General features: G+C 41.5%; 1 protein-coding gene and 1 long non-coding RNA gene across 5 annotated transcripts in view; one reads left to right on the top strand and one right to left on the bottom strand.

The window, feature by feature from the left end:
• NR3C1 (nuclear receptor subfamily 3 group C member 1) overlaps positions 1 to 15,720 on the bottom strand; it is a 136,839-nt gene extending 121,119 nt beyond the window's left edge. The window contains exons 1-2 of one of the 4 annotated variants that reach the window (XM_014597503.3): positions 15,595 to 15,720; positions 12,810 to 14,019 (exon numbers count right to left, since the gene is read on the bottom strand). In XM_014597503.3, the coding sequence (XP_014452989.1) occupies positions 12,810 to 14,005 (1,196 nt within the window). In that variant the 5' untranslated portion in view covers positions 14,006 to 14,019; positions 15,595 to 15,720. 4 annotated transcript variants of the gene reach the window in all.
• Positions 15,721 to 15,778: 58 nt separating this feature from the next.
• Positions 15,779 to 17,639, top strand: LOC132252491 (uncharacterized). Its single transcript, XR_009464406.1, has 2 exons — positions 15,779 to 16,215; positions 16,866 to 17,639. It is a non-coding gene; the product is annotated as an uncharacterized LOC132252491 (long non-coding RNA).
• Positions 17,640 to 21,493: the final 3,854 nt, after the last annotated feature.

Here is a 21,493-nt window from a genome sequence, read left to right as displayed (position 1 = left end):
AATAGCTGAACCATTTTGACCAAATTTTTCAAAAATGAAATTCAGCTTGAGGCAGACATACATGTGATTAAAGTTTACCAACATTCAAGTCAAACAGAAACATAGTCTCATAATGGAAAGTCTCTAGTGATAAGAGTAATATGGAGTGGTACTGGCCTGTGTTATAAAGCCTTACCCTGTAAACATACTAAGTACTGCATTTCTCTCAAAGTCTTAGTGAAAGAATCCCAGTATTTGAGAAATAAGATAAGACCAACATGAGAAAACAAGGAAACCCCAGGAACTAAGTTTTCAACAAGTTTAATTTAAATAATCTATTGCTATCTTACAAACCAGGCTTTAAAGTGCAGGTAGTCAGGATGCCACAAGCTACTAGTGCCAAAAGCTTGATAATACAGAAAAGGAAGGGGAAGAACAAGTTTCCAAGCATTCACCATCAATATCTGATACAACAATCTTCAGAGGTGGTCTAGGGCTGTCAGAATTAGAAGGCCTTTGACTGGACTTTCTTCAACACCCGAGGCACAACAAAAAGCTCACGAATGACCTTTCTCTAGCGATAGAAAGGTATACATAGTCCAGACCTACAGCAAAGCTGGAGTTTCTCTCTCCCTCCCCACCATTTTGGATAGGCTCATTACTATTCTAATCCTAGTACTGCTCAGAAGACATCATTTTTCCCAGGGAGCACTCACTGTGCATATAGAGTCTGACAGCAGTCTGTATAAGGAAAAAGCTTCCCGGGTGCACCGTCTTCACAAAAAGTAGACATTGATCTTTCCAAAGCATTAGAACCAACATACACAGTGCAATTAATTTGAAGCAATAAACTCCAGAGCAGTTTGAGTTGGAGTAAAGTACTTGCAGGCTCAGCATCTACACATGTACTTAGGGCAGCCAAAATTTGAGCTGGGGTAGAGCAGGCCCAGGCCAGCAGGGGACATAGGCAGAGGGGCTAGCTGAGCACAAGGGTCCTGAAAATGCAGAGCTGTGTGGCTAGGTGGCAGACAGAAGTCTGGGTCCCTGCTGGCTGGGCCGACCAGGCACAATTTATGCCTGTTGTCAGTGTCTACATATGCATTTAACCACAGTTAATTACTGGGAAGCATCCTTCTGCTCTCTCTTCTGGTTCATCCCTTCAGGAAATCCTCAAATTAGTGGCTATTCTACCACTGGCAGTATATGTACCCAATCTGCAGGTTGAATAAAGACAATTTATCTCTCTAAGCACTAAAAACCGGATGAAAAGGTAGGACACAAGAGAAGCAGAGAAGGGGTGGCAGCTCTTTTACATATTTCTGATCAGGAAATACTTCTTGATAACAACTCCTGCAAATAATTTCCTAGTAGCACAGGTCTCTGGAGGTAGAAAAAATCCAAGTCTACTCTCCTGGTTCCTACAATTGCCAATGTCCACTGCTTCACTGAAGGTACAAGGCAATTAGGTAATACTGTTTGGTTGGTTTAAGATGGGCAGAACAATTTGTTTAAAACTGAGCCATAACTAAAATGTTGTTTGCAGATATTCATATTTTTGCTAGAATAGAATTCAGAGTTGATTGATTCTCATAACATGCGCAAAGCTTATTAAATATCAGAAGAAAGAACAGTTTTTCCTTGAACACACAATTAATGTAAAGATTGGTTCAATTTGAAGTTAATCTTCTGGATTATTACTTCCATTTGCTTTCTCCAAGTTTAAAAAAAACTCTACAAAAGTTAAATGAAAAACTGAAATTCTGATAGCCTTTGGGGTGTAACAACACTGCATTAAGCTTTATGAAAACTCAATTATAAGAACAGTAATCCTCGTCATTTATGACACCTGTAACTAAATCAAGACGTTTCAGCACAATTTTACAGCAAGGTAAAGGGCAGAAAAGTACCAGCATCTTACCAGCATCACTTTCATCTAAACCACAGTCAACAGTTTTTCAAATGATCATGGCCAATTTTATTCTAGTATGCTGTTCTTCCCTATTTTAAGGTCATCAGAAGCATGTATTAAGCAGCATGACAATTCCCTACAATAAAAATTGCCCTGTGCATTTTAAATTTTTTCCAGACTAACAATTATCTTCAGTATATGTCTTGTAAATTCTTCTTCTTTAGAACTACTTAGCCATGCTTCCAATTTATGATACTCTGTAAGTGCCACTTTCCTTCTACCTAGGACATGGGTTAAACAGCTACTTCTTTCCCCATGCTATTTATCATCTCAGACACCCTGTTATATGAATGATGGAACTGGATGAGCCTATGGAAGAGAAAATTATGGTTGTAACATACTGGTGGCATTGGAGCATCTCCGGGCAGTCTCAATTATGCTAACATGGAGTGTAAATAGAATTATACTTTACAAGACTCAGTTGAGGGCTCTTGGTGGAGAGGAGGCATTACACAGCAAGATATCCAGGAATTTGTCCAAGAGGAAATGAACCTAATGCTACATTGTTCACTCTTGATAAATCTTGCAGTCAAGTCATCAGTTCTTTGTAACAGATTCCCCTGAAGACCTAGCTATGATAAACTCAAGAGTGCAAACATAGATGTGCCTCCTTTGACCATTGCCAATAAAGTTACTGTATAGGATAACACCTAATTTCCATGTTTTCTGACAAGAAGCATCCTAAATATGGCCATTTATTACAGGTTATTTTTAAAGTTTATTTTAGCTTCCTAATAAGAGTAAATCCAGTTGGCTTACAAGTGAATGTAATAAACAGATTTTTCAGGAGAGAGGTAAATAATAGTATACATCATTAAGGGAGACAGAATTGAAAGGAGTCCAGTTAATATTTTGTCAACTGACTAACATATTTGAGGAGGGGGAAAATTCAAATCAGTAAACATTTTCCACTTTTCTAGGCCAAATCTTGGGAATTAGCCAGTTCTTCAAATTAAATTAAATAATGAAAGGTGTCACTGGCTAAATATACAAAATCATTGATGCAAAAACACATCTCTCCCCCTTTATACCTCAGACTAAATGTGGCATGTTAATTAGTAAATGATACAGTAGCAACATAAGGCACCTTGAAAATTAGATTATGGTAATTATCTCTCTTTCATGGACCGTGTTTATGGGTGTTAAATACTGTATCAGAATGGGGAGAAAATTATTAAGGGGAATACCTGGCCTCCAAAAGGATAATAAAAGCAATGCATACATTTAACGGTATAGTAGGCAAATATGTTATATAAATGAAAAACTTGTCAGGGTCAATTTTTGATGTTCCAAGTTTCAAAGCCTGTGACCTATAGCACAAGCCAATATAATATTAGTTTCAAAATATAATCAGCAGAGTTTTCTTTCCAACCAAAATGTGATTAGTCAAATTGTGGACAAGCAGCAATTTCCATATCAGCTTTTGAATCTTGGTCATCAAATGAACTTTTCTAATCTTAAGTGATACTAGAGATCATGAAACAGAATGAAAGATAAACCTTTTTAAGTATTTTAAGGTTACAAAAACACATATTTAAGACACATAAAAATAGTGAAGACAAAATAGCCAAAATATTTGAAGATAAATTTTCTCTTTTTCATATTTTTCCTGCTCAATGTACAAACAGAACACTAGTGCATTAAAAAACATTATTTTTAAGAGTTATAAGAGTTTGATCAATAAACAGGTATCCTATCTAGCTGATAATTTTAAAACTGTAGCCAGCACATGAAAGAACTAAAACTCTTTATTTTTAAAAAGCTGTTTCTTTAAACAATGTTTCAAGTAGCAATAAAGAATAATTTTTATAACATGCCTGGAATTCAAGAGTTGGGTCAGGCTTAAGAGTTATATTTAAACCAACAGGCTCGTTCTGAAATGGAATAGACATCTTTCCTTTCCAATGTAATTGATTTCTACTTTTAATGGAAAAAGTAATAGAAATATAATAAACTAATTTTGAAAGTCCCTAGTGGTTTTAGTTATCTTCAGTACTGCCTCAAACTTTACACATGCAAAAGACATTAGGACTAAAATGTGTTCATTGCAAAATGATATTGAACCAATCTTTATCATTCTTTATAGCAGGGTTTTTCAACCTGTTTTAAGGAGTGTACCCCTTCTGGGTACACTTCTGGAGGAGTGGGGGTCGGGAAAGAGGACAGGGGGAGTGGCAGCAGCTGGACGCACAGCGGGGGGGTGGCAGCGGAGCGGGTTTGCACACAGTGCCATGGGGTGGTGGACCGCAGCAGCAGCTGCTGTCATGTGCAAGCTCCCCCCAGCCACGGCCGGCCGGCACCTGTATAGCCCTCGGAGGGGAGCTGCCCCCCACCCTCCACCCCGCAACACAGCATGGTGGGTGACGGTGCTGTGTCCCTGCCCATCCATGCATATCCCCTAGCCTCTTTCCCCCGGTTGACAACCCCTACCCTACAGTATTTTTCCTGACATAATAAACGTAATTCAAGTAATATGACATTGAAAGAAAAAAGATTAACAACAGTGCAAGAAATACATAATTTTATTTTAATTTTGATCGTGAATAGTCACTTTGTGCCAATGCTCTGAAAAAGAATCTAGGCAGAGATAACATTGTCAGAATGTTTCTAGCTTACAATGAAAAAAACACTAATGCTCCATGCTCAGCAGCAAACGGCTACTTATTCTCATAAAACCGTAGCTTTACTTTTCAGTCTGTAAAAGACGCTTATTGGCTTGTGTTCCTTTAAATACGTGCATATAATACCCATTAACTTTAATTCTGGATTCTTTAAAAGTTATTCACTGCACCTGCTATGATTTTTTTGAACATATGCACACGCTCCCTTAACTTGATAGAGATATCCCATACCAACTTTAACCTAAAACAAAAACCAAAATTAGAAATCAGAGATTGCTTCTCCATATTTTTTAATTTTTTTTACCATGCTGGGGGACAAGCACCTAATGCAGGGGCAGGCAATTATTTTGGGCAGAGGGCCGTTTAGTGAGTTTTGGCAAGCCATTGAGGGCCACATGACAGGCAGCCCAGGGCAAATAAATATTCATTTTCTAAATTTTTCAGGGGCCCTGAAGTCTGGATAGAATGGCCTGGCGGGCCGCATTCGGCCCCCAGGCCGCATTTTGCCCGCCCCTGACCTAATGTATGGTCATGACATCACTTTTCCTTAAAAACGTAAAAGTTATTTTAGTAAGTTCTGAGAGTCGGGGACTCTCTCTGTTACTTAGTGAAAACAATGCTGTTGGAGCTAAAGAAATAATAAAAATGCATCAAAGGCACAGTCACTCTTCCTGTCATGGAAAAAATCACAGATATCTTATAAGATGATATTTTCCAGTGTAGCTGATTTCCCTTCCAATTTTTGAGGATGTTGGCTTTATAATTTGTACCCCACCATATAAGATATAGCAATCTTAAAGTTGTTCTAATGTACACCCAGATGTGATCATTAGGGCAGCTGGGGATTGCCAGATTACAATTAACTCTAGACACAAAGCCAACCCAGCCATACTATCACATATAACCTACTTCAGAGATACCCAGAAATGGCAACTGCAGCTTTATCCCACATGGGATTGCCTTACCCCAAGTGAATACCCTGGAAATAAATTGTGCCATTTTTGCAGCCCTTCTGCCCTCAAGACCATCAAATAGGGATATTTCTGGGGCCAGAATCTCACCTATGGCTTCCAAAACTAGTTAAATTGATTTGAGAATATAAATCTACATACTTTCCTACTAATACATAGGTGAGTTTGTTCCTGAATTGATCAAAGAGCCAGATTCTGCCACCCCTGCGTATCTTAGGCGTTTGCCATTTTTTTTTATGAGACTACTCTCAGAATATGGGACTAGTCACTGTGAAAAAAGTGACAGAATTTGGCCCCAAGTTACTCAGGCAAAAAATGCAACAATACTATTGACTGAATAAATTCAAAATCATATTTTTTGCAACAACACTACACAGCACATAAAGGATAAATACAGTCAAAAAGCCTGAGGCTGAATTGATTCAATCTTTGCAGGTTAGTTTAAACTGCACAGATTGAACCAATAAGCAAGATAACAGGCATTCACTTTTGATTCCAGACAGCCAGTCACATGCCTGTTGTGGCTCAGGCCAGAAGCCAAGTGGCACTAGAGTACACCTCCCTGCTATGCTGGATCATACAGCTTGGGCCATAGCTAGCCTGCCTACTCTGTGAGGCAGGGTTTGTGGGGGAGGTGTAAAGCTTCCTGGGGTGCTGGGGGACTGTGAGTTAACTTGAATCAGGAGGGGATCTGACACAGAAGTTCAATAAACCAATTTAAAATAAATCAGTTTGGTCTGATACTACATCTATCCAGGTTTATCTTAAACTGGTTTCAGCCATTGTGAAAGTGCTTTATGTGCGCTGAACTTCTGTTATGTTACAGATCTGAACCAGTTTCCAATTACTTATACAGGTTTATGTGCAATTTCTGTCCCTAGCCAAAATATTCTCTCAATGTAATACTCTAAATTCCACCCAAGTTGAGGAGCATTGTTTTCAGGCTGCAAAATATTCACCTCTAGCAAAACTGATTTCAAACACCTGTTTTTATTTGCATTTTACAACATTTGTAAAACAAAACCAAAGATGAACCCAAAAGAATTTAAAAAGTGCAATTCCATTCATTTTCCTAGTGTAAGTGAAGCTGGGTGTGGCGATATACTGATTACCATTTTATTTACTTTGAAAGTAAGGGACACGATTCCACCTAATGGGTATTTAAAATCTACATGAAGACAGACATCCAGAAACCCATAAAGAAAGTGTGGATGCTGAAAGAGATCACATCTAAAATCCTTATTTTGTATGAGTTACAATCCTTTGCAAATACCTCTAAATAATTAACAACTTGGTTTAAGTTACTCTTAAGTAAAGGAAAATGAGTCATGCTCATGTTTTTAGAAACCCACATGTCATCTAAAGAATACACATTAGAATGACAGGAAAAGCCTAAGTGGAAACTTGTCTGCCTTCATCATACAATTAAGTCAAACACTGTAAACCCAGTAATATTTGAGAGTAATTTTATATGCAACATTTTAACTGCTGCGTCACACATTTTACTCTTATGAAAAACATTACAAGTAAATAGGATTTGTTTACAATGTACCTTTATGACAATCCCCCAATGGAAAAAGATAACTGAGCACTACATCAAGTTCAATTACTATTTAAAAATGGATAAAGTGTAAACTCACAGCATGGAACAAAATCAACTTGTTCTCCATAATTAAAAGATAGAATTAAACATAGATCACTGTAATGCAAGCAACATTAACAGAATATACAACTATAAATCAGGCCTATGCAGCACTTCATAAAAACCTGTTTAGCTCCCATCCTGCTATAACTGGACACTGGAAGACAAAAATGGATTAAAACTATGCATCTGATCACTAATGGAAAAGCCCTTACGTGCACAATGGTTTTTAGATTATGTGCCATAAAACACTCCACATCTAATTCCCTTTGGCCAAAAATCCTACTGTATTCCAAATTTGCATAACAGGTATCCTAAACATATGCTCCCATAATCTGTTCTTTCAACAAATTTATCTCAATGCGCAGCCAAATCCAGGTGCGTGGGGATGGGTCGGCACACTTGATCACACCGCAGACCGATCCCATGCCACTTATGTGGCCTGCAGGTCCAGATAGGTTGAGCACCATCTTTTCTGAGTTGTGTTGACTAGTGCCCAGTACTTGGTGTTCAGGCAGCTGGAGAAAATGTTGCCACTGGAGTCCATCTAAAGAGAAGGGGGTGTAAGGGCTAAGCTCAGAGAAGTGGAAGAACCACTAAAAGGGGCTCTTGCAGTGGCCTGGTTTTGGAAGAGTTGCATGTGTACCTGATGAAGGATTTGGGAAGTGATGAAAGGAAGACACTTACAGGATGTGATGCAGGAAACAAATTACAGACTATAGAGAAGCTGACACAACTTGCTTTATATGGGTTCCCTGGAATTCCCTACCAACTCCTAGTGGAGGGGTTACTAAAAATTGAAGACTAACAGGTGCTACCCTGAGAGAGAAAGATGACAGAGACTGAATGGAAGACTGCGGTTTTGAACAAACTACAGGACAGGAAACGAAGACAAACTCACTGCAGTTCCCTATGTAATTGCAAATGCTGACCCCCAAGTAGAAGCTGAAGTTTCTGTCCAACAGCCTGCATTCACATCTGGTTAACAACTCCCACAATACACATAAAGGAACAGTGTATCCACTCATGTAGTCTACAAGAAACCTGTAAGATATTACTTAGATTGTATGGTGGGTCAGAGTTTCCATTATCGAGCAGACTGCTTTATATCCAACAGTGTAAGAGGCTACAAAAATAAAATGCAGAAAACCAGTAATTCGCCAAGTACTCAGTTCTCTCTTTAGTACTAATTACTCTAAAAATCCCTGTCACCCTGGGAGACTGAATTCTGGAAACAATCAGAGTTATGGAACCAGGGCAGCGACTGCCAGAACCTGAGAACCAAGGAGGAGGAGGAGAAACAGTTGATAGGACTATATGAGGAAAGCAGAGAAAATTCATTTAAGAAAACTGGCCACAAATCAAAAAAACAAAGTTAGGACTCCAGTTTCTTTTCTCCCCTAACAAAATGGCCCACCTCTCACACTTGTTCCTTTTATCTTATTAATACCCAAGTCACTTTTATTCTGGAAGCAACATTTTTGATGGCAATAGACCAGAGGAGCACTCTCTAACAAGCAATATATTTACATTTTTTCTGTCTCTGTGATCTCTCTGTTGCTATTGGCATTATCTCCCACTCTCCCCCTTACCCTCTTCTAGCTTTGGATTTACTGGCAACTCCAGATTATAATGCTAGAAGCACTACCAGTGCATCAATATCATCAGAAAGCCTAACAATGCACACAATTGGTAGCTCCACACCAAGATGAAAAATACCTGTGCTGTCTCTACTTCTCTCACAAGTAAGTCTAGCATTAGACTATTCTCACTTTAAAAAACCCCCAAACAACCCCTACAAAGAAGCCATTTAAAAAAATTTCACTGATATTTGTAGAATACAGTGACATATACTATTTGACTTGCTACAGAGCTAGACTGGGGGTTTTCAAACTTTTTGGATCATTGTACCCGTCGGCCAGACACAGAGCAGTGTACCCCCGGCTGCAGAGTGGGGCGGGGGGGAACAGGAGAGGTGGCATGCAGCAGGACACAGCCGTGGCAGCTGCTGTGTGTGAACTTCCCCTGCCCCCTGCGTCTGGCTGGGTGGGCAGCGCCTGCACAGCAGTGCGGGGCAGCGCTCCGTCCTCGCCTGCCCGTTCATACCTCCTAGGGCTGGGGGTATGCATACCCCGGGTTGAAAACTCCTGAGATAGACAAATCACAAAATGTCAAACTACTCAGTGAAACTGAAAAAAATTGACCAAATACTTTCGACTAGCCATATTCTTCTCTCTGATTTTGCCACACCCTTGCTTACAGAGATCAATAATAGTATATCTTCTCAGTTTTTCCCTCTACCTCCCTGTCTGTTTCATTTCTGGCACATCCTGCTCAGTGAATAGTTCAAGTGGATTTCTCCTGCTAAGAGCTTTCATAAATAGCAGCAGGGTGAAACTGATGTGATTTTTGTAAGTTTCAGTGCTACCAACAATGTTTTTGCCCATCAGTAGTAAAATGTCAAGCTGCACCTTAAAGCTTTGGGCGGCAGCACAAGTACTGAAGTGGTCTGTTTGCAGACTTGGGGAGACAGTGCCACATTAGTTATGCCCACTTCAGAACTGGAAGGTTATTTCCAGCTGAGAGAGAGAGAGAGAGAGTGAGTGAGTGTGTGTGAAATTAAAGCTAGAATCTGTAGAATTTACAAAGTGTGTGACATTAAAGCGTCTACTCTCCACAGACAAATCATTTTTTTCCAAGCCTCAATTATCCCATATCTCATTTAAAGAGGTTAAAAACAAAAACTTTTAAAACTGCATGACTAGCTCACAACTGCAATACCTAAGGACCAAGTCAATGTTAGGCATTTTCATTAACCAGGATTAAATATTATTTGAACAGCAGAACAAAAGCTTAGCTTTCCTTCCCATATGCTTAAATATAATTAACATTTTATCTATGCTCAAACAAGGAACCAGACACTGGCAAAGTGTTTTGTCAAAAATGCAGATGTAGCAATTCTTCCTCTCCTCCCCTCGACAGATTAAGTACAGTCAAGATCCCAACCTTGACCTAAGCAAACCAGTTTCTCTAGAAATAGAGAGATATGGGCTTCTTGCCAACTAGTCCTTTATTTCTAAGACAGATGACCAGCCATGCCAAATTATGTTTGTTTACCAGTTTAAACCAGTTAGACAGGGACTGCAAACCTATGACAGACCAGTTAACAAAGGACAGGATTTCTAAAAGTATTTAAAAAATTGAGTTTCTTATAATGCCGCAATTTCAAGAGAAGAAAATTAGACACAGAACAGTATTTCTGGCTGTGAACTGTCAATTTTTGTGGTCAACTTAAAGTCAAAGTTGGAAAGCAAGAACTACTTTCTTTATCTCTGCCACTTGCAAAATAGACCATTTGGAAACTGAATGTTATTGACTGACATTCAGCTATGGGTATTAAAAAAATACTTTCCTGTCTGTATTTCAAACAAAATCACGTAGGAAAAAAATCCATCCTCTGAAACAATGCACGGAAAATAGTTAACAACACATGGGAGTCCTGTGGAAGACCAGGATGTCAGCACTTTAAAGAAAACTTGTCATCATCTGAACAGTATTACCAGCTAGCTCTACTCTGTGGGTATTGTAGCCAAATATTGGCCTTGACCGACATACCCGTCTGGTATAAGCCTAATCCTGCAGGCTGCTGTCTTACACACTTAGTAAAGAGTTTAATTAGTACCATAAAGTTGTTTCCAAATTAAATATTTTAAACAAATTGCTCAGCTTGACTTCACAAAAGCAACAACAAAATCTGTCAAATGTTGTCCCTTTTGGATTAAAAACATTCTATACATGTTATAAAAGCGACTCATGTTGTGACAAATTTAACATGCAAAAATATAGGCGCATGCCTGAAATTCATCCAGTTCATGTACAGTTTATAAACATTTTAATATAAACAATTCATATCAGAGTCAAAACCAAGTACAATCACCCTTTCAAAATGAAAAAAAGAAGATAAAATCCACTACAGGTTCAGAAAAAACTAGCAGTTGGCCTTAAACTAATTCTATATTAATAACTATTTACACATATTCACCGTCAGGCTCCATACAAATAATCTGTGCGCACACTGACATTAGTATCCTAAATTTGAAAACTCTTTTTCATACAAGGTTATAGATTTTCCACCAGTTGCCACTGAAGGCATTACTATTACAGTACTGACAAGCTCTCTCAACAGTCACAACAAAATAGATTTCCAATTCAACATAAGGAATACTACAGAGTACACTAAATATTCATACAGCAATAAGCCCATTTTGATACAATTTTAGTAGTTTACTCCAAAACTTTCAGGTTTTTTTACACTACAAATCCAACATTGCTAAGGAAATATAGAAACAAACTAGCAAAACTTCACTTACTGAAACAATGCAAAAACTCAACATTATAAACAAATTAATTAACATTATAAACATCTCCCACTTCAAACAGAAAAGGTGTAGCCTGTAACACTCTTTCTGTCCATCAATCCAGTCTCCAGCTACTAACTTGTATCTTGTAAGATACTAAAAAAAAAATTAAAAGCAAAGATCCCAAGAAAAACCAAGTTTGGTTGTGTTTTGTGCATAAAGCCAACAGATGTATCTCCTGAAACAGACTACAAAGAAGCTCAGTGAGAGCCCCTGATTAAGTGAAACAGTCAATATTAAAAGAAATGCTCATCTAACCATAATACTGACTGAAAGATGGAGGGGGGGAGGGATCGGGAATCAACTAGAGACCTATTAAAGTTAAACCGTTTACAAAAGGTATCACAAAGTTAAACCGTTTACAAAAGGTATCACTACTAAGATCAGGTCAAGGATCTATGATCTGACTGACAAATAAGAAAAAATAGATGGCTGCTCACTGAGAAAGTTGGTGCTACAATATTTTTCTCCTCCGGGAGTAAAAGGAGTTAGTTATATTTCCTCAATATTCACTTTATTTAATTATTTTTTAAAGTGCTATCCCAAACATATTGGGTAGCTGGTGTCCATTTTAAGAAAATAAATCTATTATAAAACAGGCACTCAGATTCATTTCAAGAGTTAAATTTTGCCAGTAAGTACAGACTTTTAGGTACAGTTAAATCTTTTTGCAAATGCTCTTATCTCTTGTAAATGTTGTTGTTAGACAAGCAGTTAGGGATTTCATGCTTGAAGTCTTGTTATCCATGTACAGTCAATAAAGCTCCATGGTAAACCTGATGCTGTAATTCAGCTTAAAAATCTAACTAAAAAATGTACACAACCACCAAGTTATTTTTATACAGAACATCTGTAGTAATATTGGGGGGAATAGAATTAACCCCTAAACTTCTCAGAGTATAATGGCTTTTGCATATGCGTAAATCAGTCTGAAGTATTTTAGGCGTTGATCTTTCTGTCAAGTGGTCATATTTTCCCTTTAAGTCATACCTTTAAAACATGATTCAAGGTTGTCCAAACCCCCTAGCTAAACACTTGGTTGGTCACTTTTCTACTATACCATGTAAAAGTGGTACATTAAATGAAGTGAGATGACAACACGATACAAATACACAGCCAATGTAAAAAAAAAAATATCGACATGTACATTGCTAGGCTAAATAGCTATATTTCTAGTGTTTTATTATAAGAAAATGCAAATCTAATTACCTTGAATAGCCATTAGAGAAAGAAGATCTGCCAGAAAAGTTCAAATTTCCCATAGGAGATAGAGGGTCATCCCCAGATCCCTGGCACCTATTCCAATTTTCTGTACCGGCAGTAAGAGATGGAATGACATTAAAAACTGGTTTCTGATCCTGCTGCTGTGAGTGAGAGGCAGTATTCAGGTCATAGTGATATATCTGTCCTCCAGAGGTACTGACACCATGGACAGAAATGGCAGACACTTTAGTACCCAGTACACTAGACCCAGGAAAATTAGCTTGACAATAAACTGGGCCTGTTTTCTCTTGCTTTATGCCTGGGGTACAGAGTTCAATGAAGTCTTCCTTCTCCGTCTTCACTTGAGGCATCTGCACTGGGGGACTGGACAAGAGATCTCCACGCTCATTAATTTTAGGCTTAGTGTCTGGTAAGATGAGTGGCTTGCAGTCTTCACCTGAATTTCCTTCGTGGAGAAATGCCTCATCTGCAGCTAGAGGGGAAAGCAAGCCACCTTCATCTAGTAATGGGTCAAGTCTCCACGGGCTTCCATTTGGCTCTTTACCCGGCGAGATTGGTGGCAATTCTAAATCTTGCAGAATATCCAGGGTGCTTTGGTCCTCAGAGAACAACTTCATGTTGCCACCACTAGAGCCAATCTGGCCCTGCATTAATGTTCCTGGCTCTAAAGGGACATTGCAGTTAGTCATGACTGGGAAGTCCTGCTTGAGTGACAACCCAGAAGACACTGTCCCCTTAGTGCCCTCTGCCAGACCAGAGGACTTGTTCAAGCTTGCAATGCTTTCTTCCAGGAGCCTGAAGTCTGTTTCTCCAGAAGAGATGCCGATTTGGCCCTGCTGCGGAAATCCAATGTCATTTCCCATTACTTTTGAATCTGTCTCACCCATGTACAGTCCCATTGAGAGCGACACTGCCTTGGAAAGATCTGGCTGAGGCACATTACTTACTAATCCTTTTGAAAAGTCACCCAAAACAGGTTGCTGTTTGGAGTCTGACTGAGAAGACGCAGGCAGGGGAGATGTAGACGCAGGCAGGGGAGATGTAGACGCAGAAGCCTTGACGGTAGCTCCACCCCTAAAGGTTGGATGAAAATCCATCACAATCCCTCCTTTGTCATTGAAGCGCACAATTTTCCCTGCTTCCTCTCTCTCTGAGGAGTTCAGCGATTCTTTGGGATCCATTCCTTCAACATTGGCTAAAAAAGAAAAATATCTGAAGTTAGCAATAGCATGACAACAGCACAAAAAACCTGATAAGCAACAAGGCAAACCTGGTTCAGCTTCTCCAAGGGAGACAGCAGAGCAGATGGATTTAAAAACCAGACACAAGCCTGACATTTCTCACTGTCACTGAATATACATGTTGTTGCTTGGAACTAATGAGAACTATTTTTAAAAGCTTTTCTAGACTTGGGTTAAATCGTAAGTCATATCACCCCCTGTCACCACAGAACTATTTGCAACACAACAAGCCAGTTTCCTTAATGAACCATCAGGCTCTACAATTTTCTTGCCAAACAAAGGAATATGAAAAAGGCTGCAAGTACCCGTGCAACATATTCCTAAAAGTAAGCTTAATTAAAGCTTGAAACACACTCCCTTTTTGAAAGTGCTGTAATACAATTTTACAAATGTCTCTCTCTCGACAGTTCAGATGCATCAGTTGGTGTGGTAAGAGCAGCGCAAGACAAATTTCCCCACCCACCGACTAGACAGGCACGCTACCCAAATGTTTTGCTATTGCCCATTGATCTATTGTAATTCTTCCCCAAGAAAACACACACAAGACGGGATCGAAGTCCGTTAACTTCCTACGACACGGGCTGCCAACCCCACATTTTCCAAGCAGAACCGGTGCCCCCCGCACCCAAACTCAAAGTCCGGATCCCCCCCGGCGAACACCCAAATCCAAAACAAGATCTAATTCTGCTCAGCTCCGACCGCTTCCCAAACGCCGGCTGCGCCCACGTACTGCCGATCTGCGTTCAGCTCCTAGGAGCAGCCGCACATTTGAACCGAGGACTTCTCTCAACTCTTTCCTTCTGGTTGCAACAACTGCAATCCAGGAGCCACGCGCGACAGACAGCCCCAGGACAGCGCGCCTGAAGGACGGCAGCGTAAAAACCACCGACAGAAAAATGACGGCATAAAAAACGCCGAAAGAAAAGTGACAGTATAACAAACGCAGAAACAAAAGTGACGGCAGACATATGCTCAAACAAAAAATGACAGCAAAAAGTGCTCAAACAAAGTGCGGGTTTGCTAACGAAACAATTTAGTAAGGAAAATAATCGCGGAGATGGCAAGAGGAACGCTATCAGGAGTAAGCGGGGAGCGATACGAGTACTGTCGTGGCAGCAGTCATCTCATTCTCTCTAGGGAAGGGGCTCCACTCGCTCCGGGCAGCGGCGGGCGCGGGGGACAACCGGCGGCGCCCCTCGTCCGCGTCCCGGCGCTCGGGCCCCGGCCCGGCCTGGGGCCGCCCCAACTTCCCCGCGGGACCGGCTCCTCCCCGCCCCGCGCAAGGGGGCCCCAAACACCGCGCGGCCATTTCCAGCGGGGGCCGCGACGGAAACGAAAGGAAAACACATTAAAAACCAATTTAAAAAAAAATCGCCCTTGTTTTCCTTTTCTTTTTAAAGCCGATTTTTTTTTTTTTTCATGAGAAAGCCCCGGCTCCTGGACCTGTTGCGCTGCCCCCGGCACGGCCCGGCCCGGCCCGGCACGCCCCCTCCCTCAGCCCCGCACCAGCCAAACTTCGCGCGTCTTACCGCGTGCGGGGGCGCTGGGCTCCGCTACCCGCCGCCCTCCATGGCGCGGCCGCGGCGAGGACTGAGCGGCGCGGTGCGGCGCGGCGGGACGCGGGCGGCGGCCTCCCGTGCGCAGCTGAGCGGGCGCCCCCGCGGGCTCGGCCCCGGCCCCGGCCCCCGCCCTCCTTCCCTCCCGCCCAACGCGTCCTGCCCGCGGCTCCCGCCGCGCCTCCGCCCCTGCCTGCCACAAAATGGAGGACGGCGGCGGCAGCCTCCTCCCTCCTCCCCCCCCGCTGTGGAGAGGGAGCGGCGGCGGCCGGAGGAGGAGGCGGAGGCAGCGCCGGGCTGGGCTCGGGCAGCGGCCGGGGCCGGGGCGGGGGCACGGTGCAACCTGTTGGCTGAGGAGGGCAACTGCAGGCCGCTTCCCGGCTCTTCCCGTCACTTCTCCGGGCTTCCCCCGCTCAGCCTGAGGGCAGCGGGGCGGCCCTTCGCTGCGGCCCGGCTCAGCCCTTCTCGCCCCCGCACGCAGCTCCTGCCTGGGCTCTTGTCCCGACCCTGCCACCTGCTCTCCAGTCCCTGTCGCCATCCCCCTGCCCCTCACGTTTCCGCCCTCTTTGCTGCCGTGTCCACGCTGAGGAGGAGGTTTGTGCCCTCCCGGTCCACCACCCCCTGTCCCAAGTCTCGGCCCCTCTTTGCTGGCAGGGGTTTGTGCTTGGCGAAGTCGGTGGGTGCTTTGTGGCCGACCCTCCTGTTGCCCAGCGGGGATCACGCGTGAAGCCCGTCTCCCACGTTTTGCTGGACGCCGTGCGAGCGCGAATGGGGGGTAGCACGAAGGGGAGCCTGAAGTGAGCCACACCGACCGCCTGCCTCATGTCGGCGGCCTAGTGAAGGCGTAAAGAAAAGGCGGACGAGGTTCTTCGGGTGAATCTGATATCTTTTCTTACGCCGACTTAAATAGTTGGGGGGAAACTTTTTTTTAGCAAGCTTTCTGGTTTGAAAAACCCTTGGTCAGGCGGAGGAAGGCTCTGTGGTTGGGCATGCTCTCTTTCTGGAGGGAAGGAAGAGTAAAGAGGCCAGAGGCTGGGCTGCAGCGAGACAGGCAGTCAGTGAAGATGTAAATGGAGGAGTCCATGGGTGAGAGACAGGCTGGGTGGTGGCGGGGGGGGGAGAGAAAAGGGGGATGAAAGTAGCAGTTAAATAGTGGAGAGGTACCTAGGGAGTCGGATGTGAGGCAGGTTATAATGTGTCAGAAATCCAGTGTCTATATTTAGTCCATGATTTGTTGTATCCAGGAAGTTGATCACCAGAATTAAACTTCCTACAGCCCAGAACACACCGAACAGATCCAGACCGTGCCATGACAAGAAATGCAAAACCTGCCAACACATCCCCACCACCCCCACAATTACTACGCCCCACAACAGAGCCGTCAGCATCCCTGCATCTTACAGCTGCACCTCCGGAAATGTAATACATCTCATCCAATGCACCAAATGCCCTGATGGAAAATACGTAGGAGAGACCAAACAACAACTGCGCACCAGAATGAACGTACACTGGAAATTTATTAAAAACAAAAATACCCAATTACCGGTGGGGGCACATTTCTCACAAGAAAACCACCCTATCTCCAATCTCTCAGTTCTAATCCTCCGAGGGAACTTACAAAACACTCCTCAGAGACGAGCCTATGAACTCCACTTCATCAACCTCCTGGATACAAAAAATCATGGACTAAATTTAGACGTTGGATTTATGATACAGTATAACCTGCCTGACATCTGACTCCCCAGGTACTTCTCCACTATTTAGCTGCTACATTCATCCACCTTCCCCCCTGCCCCAGCCCTGTCTCTCACCTACTGACTCCTCCATTTACATCTTCACTGACTGCCTGTCTTGCTGCAGCCCAGCCTCTGGCCTCTTTACTATTCCTTCCATCCAGCAAGAGCACACATCAACTGCAGAGACTTCCTTTGCCTGACGAAGGGTTTTTAAACCCGAAAACTTGCTTAAATGTTTTTCCCCAACTATTTAAGTTGGTCTAATAAAAGATATCAGATTCACCCACTTGTCTGCCTGTGTCTTTAGACCAACACCGCTACAACCTACACCCCTGTAAAGAAAGGCAATGCACTTGGTTAGAAAGAGTCAGCCTTTAATAGTCATTGCAGTCAGGCAGCAGGCTTAAGAGACAATCCTGGGCAAATTTAAGGTGCACAAACTCCAAGCGTCTAAATCTTGGAAGAAGGAAGATAATTTGGAGCAGAATAGAGACCAAGGTTGTGGATAGGATGTAGAGAGAGGGAAAAATAAAGCCCCCTCAACCCATTACAAGCAGTGGGCATAGCTATCCATTTCTTTCAAGCAGGATTGGGTTGATGAGAGAGCTTGAAGGCGCAGTAGCTATGCATTTTATAGACTAAATAAGATTATATATATAGAGAGAATAAGCTTTTGTGAACTCAAGCTCACTTCATGAGATGTTTGCCAAGTATGAAAGGAAGAGGGAAAACACAGTTAAAGAAATGGAAGAGTAAGTGGAAAGAATTATTTTAAACAGATTAGTGGCATTTCCCTGGTACATCAAGATGGCCTGAGAGGTTTGTTTTGTTTCTTACTAAAATTCTCTATCACTTGTTTTCCAGCACAACATTTGTCTGTTTTACTGATTTCAAATAATTCCCTAGTGTAGACTCAGAACAATATACAAGCTGCCTTTAGCCAGGTAGTGTATTCCTGTAAGGTGTAACAGCATCCCATTACGAGGTTATATAGGCTTAAATATGTTGGTACACACACACACACACATGCACACACACACACAGAGTTAAATTGGTACCGAACCTGTGTAGACCTTAAGCCACAGAGATGTAAGATCTGATTTTCCCTGGTTTTGGAGCACAAAAAAAGACAGAGTGAATGTGTTGGTTCTTTAGCAAAGCCTTATTTTTCAATATGCAAAAAGCATTACAATCTCTTAGGGTTTCAAACTGTCTAAGAGAGAATCTTCTCCACCACAGTTGCTCTGCTTTGTACTTTCTTGAGATGTCTCCAGTCTACTGGTCCTTACTTTATCAAAATTTTCTCAGCTAGAGCGTACCTGAATTTGTAGTACAGAAAACAGATGAGATATAACCAAAACAAAACTTCCAAGTTGCTTTACATATCAAGAAGCAAGATGGTGAAAATTAAAATGAACATTGTGAAGGCCTTGAGGATGGGAAGAGAATACAGGATAAATAAAACTGGAAAGGAAAGTCTTACCCAACATTTTTCTCTTCTATAAGGAGAGCTGTTTTCCATACCAGCCCGCTATCACTTCTGGTGATTTGGTAGCAACTTTGAAGATTAGCTTTGATGAAACCACGTTTTTTTCCTTCCAAGTACCACTTCTGATGGATTGTTTTTCATCTAAAACAGTCCATGTGCACCAGTGTTTCTTTCACTTCTATCTTTTCTAACAGTCCTGCTGCTGGGGTAAGTGTCACATTTCATCTAGAGTCTTCCTATGAAATACAGTGAATACGCAAAATGTCGGGGCTAGAACATCCTTTTCATGGACACATTTTTTATGCTTTCTCCCTGCTAGGAATTCCTAAACCTTTAGAGTTCTCATTTTGGGAACTAAACAGATGTTACGCGTTGAGTTGGGGTTCTAGAGAATTTTGGGGTAGTGCTGGAATGAAGTAGGACACTGTCCTCTTTCATTATTGCACGTATCCCCTGGATAATTTGTTGGCTGGACAAATTTCTGCCTAGAAGCCCATCTGGGAGTTGATGGTTCTGATCCACTTGTGCCATTTGAGAGTTTTGCGGCTGCTACCAAGCACTTGTAGAAGGTTTTAGTCAGTGGCAACAGGAAAGGAAAAACTGTGCATACACGTATCATTTTTATCCACTTCAGATCATCTGAATCTGCATGTTTAGGTCTCGGCTCTGTTGGGTCAATTGGAATCTCGGAGAAGGGAAATTCTGACTTAACTGGGTCCTCCTCCCATGTGAAAGGATAGCTTGTTCCTTAGTATGGTGTTTTCACTGAAGCAATAACATACTCTGAAGAGAGGAACTAGAGGAGGGAAAGGTAGCAACACTGCTCAGATAAAACACATGCACCACATACTCGGATGTCCTTCAAACTTGCTGTTAAATATATGAATCATGTTATGTGAATCACAGAAATTAAGGGCCCAACTAGCCTATCAAGATCATCCATTCTAGTAAGGCAGGAAACGGGCTGATAAAGAGAGCAAAAGTAAAGGAAAAACTAGAGAAAAAAAACCAACTGAAGTTCAGCAGTATCCTCAGAGTCTAATGCCCCCTGGGAGGTATGTAAAAATTGTTAGGAAACAGGTTGCCCTTTAGAAATGTGATAATACGAGCATGTAATTCTTTTCCTTGTAGAATTTTTATAGCTCCTGAGGATGATTGAAATGTGGCTATATGAAAAGCAGTAGCTGTCCAACTATGAAGATGCTATAATCAATCTAATTTGGTGCAATCAAGCTAATATGCAGATAATGGCCACAGTCCTCAAAAGTGGGTAATGACTAATGAGTGCTCTGCTTCCTTTGATAATGAGGTTCCTCTAAAGTGTTTTAGATTAGGCAAGCAATCACTTGTCACCTTTGAAAATCTAGCTGGTAATTCTGTCTAGGCACTTAGATGACCCCAACCACTGTGGTATCTTGACCTCTTGTAATTCACACTTCATTAATGTCAGAACCCCTTCCTAGTTACATTTTAAATAAAAAGGAGTGTTTATTGTAAAACATTGAGAAAGGTTACTTTAAAAACATAGCTAGAGGTATGTAGGCTCATATGGCTTGTGACAAAACTGCCCATCATTTTCATATATTTTAAAAATTATTTCATTTAAGTAAAGAAGTGCACAAGCCATTAGCATTTGCTTTCAGAGGCTGACTTTCAATCAGCTAAAATCAGGACATTTTGCTTGTACACATCCATAGGCTATCAACTAAGATGTAGCAATATTTGTGCATGCATAGTAAGTCACAAAACCATCTTAATCTAGCCTGATTTGTCCAGAAAAGTGATGGCTGAGTCTGCAGGGATCTCTGACTAATGATTTTTCTTTTACAGAGAAAAACTGAAAGGATTTTCTGAAATAATGTTTGGATTTGAATCATGCTGTTAACATACGTAAGTGTCAGGCATTGGAAGTGCTAGTTCTAGTAGCAGTTGAATTTAACGCACACACAGCCACACAAAGAATCATTTTTGTCTCTCCCACGTGTTTAGTTGTTGACTTGGGTATTATTCCTTAGCCAAAAAATTGACAATTAGATAAAGGCTTCTTTTCTTAACAGCCATTTTTTTCTCAGATGTTTTTGAAATGTTACGTTATTTTCAAAGAGGATGTTAATTAGATCTAAAGATTCAGAATAAAGGCAACAGAAAGTCTTATTTTCAAATTCATTGACATCACATTTATTAGACAAAGGCAGTCTAAAACCTAGCAACATTACTGTATAATCTTGCTTAATTCAGAGGAATTTTGAACAGGCATATGTGAAATGACATTACAATATGGGCCCTTAAACTTTTTTAAAATGATGTAATGGATTTGCAATCCAGAGAGATACAGGTACTCCATTCTTTCATCATGCAAAAAGTCTTGTAGAAATGGAAAAAATATATATATGCATGAATATTGAAAGACTATTCGGGGAAATGGGTACTCAGCTATTCATATACAGAGCATGTATGGAGAGGCATATGTTGACTTGAGGAAAGAGAGAGAGAGCATAGCACATTGGCTCTGTTACTTTCATTCTAGTGGTTAATCTCTCCAGGTTGTCCAACAAAGCATATATTTTATAAAATACATTAAAATGTTCTATTGCAGCTATTTTTGCACTTTAAGATGTAGAGCTTTCATTCTGATATGAATAATAAT

Source organism: Alligator mississippiensis, chromosome 9 (genome assembly GCF_030867095.1).
Source record: "Alligator mississippiensis isolate rAllMis1 chromosome 9, rAllMis1, whole genome shotgun sequence".
NCBI classification, from domain to species: Eukaryota; Metazoa; Chordata; order Crocodylia; family Alligatoridae; genus Alligator; species Alligator mississippiensis.
The sequence above is the reverse complement of the archived record's forward strand: the minus strand, read 5'-3'. Positions and strand labels throughout refer to the sequence as shown.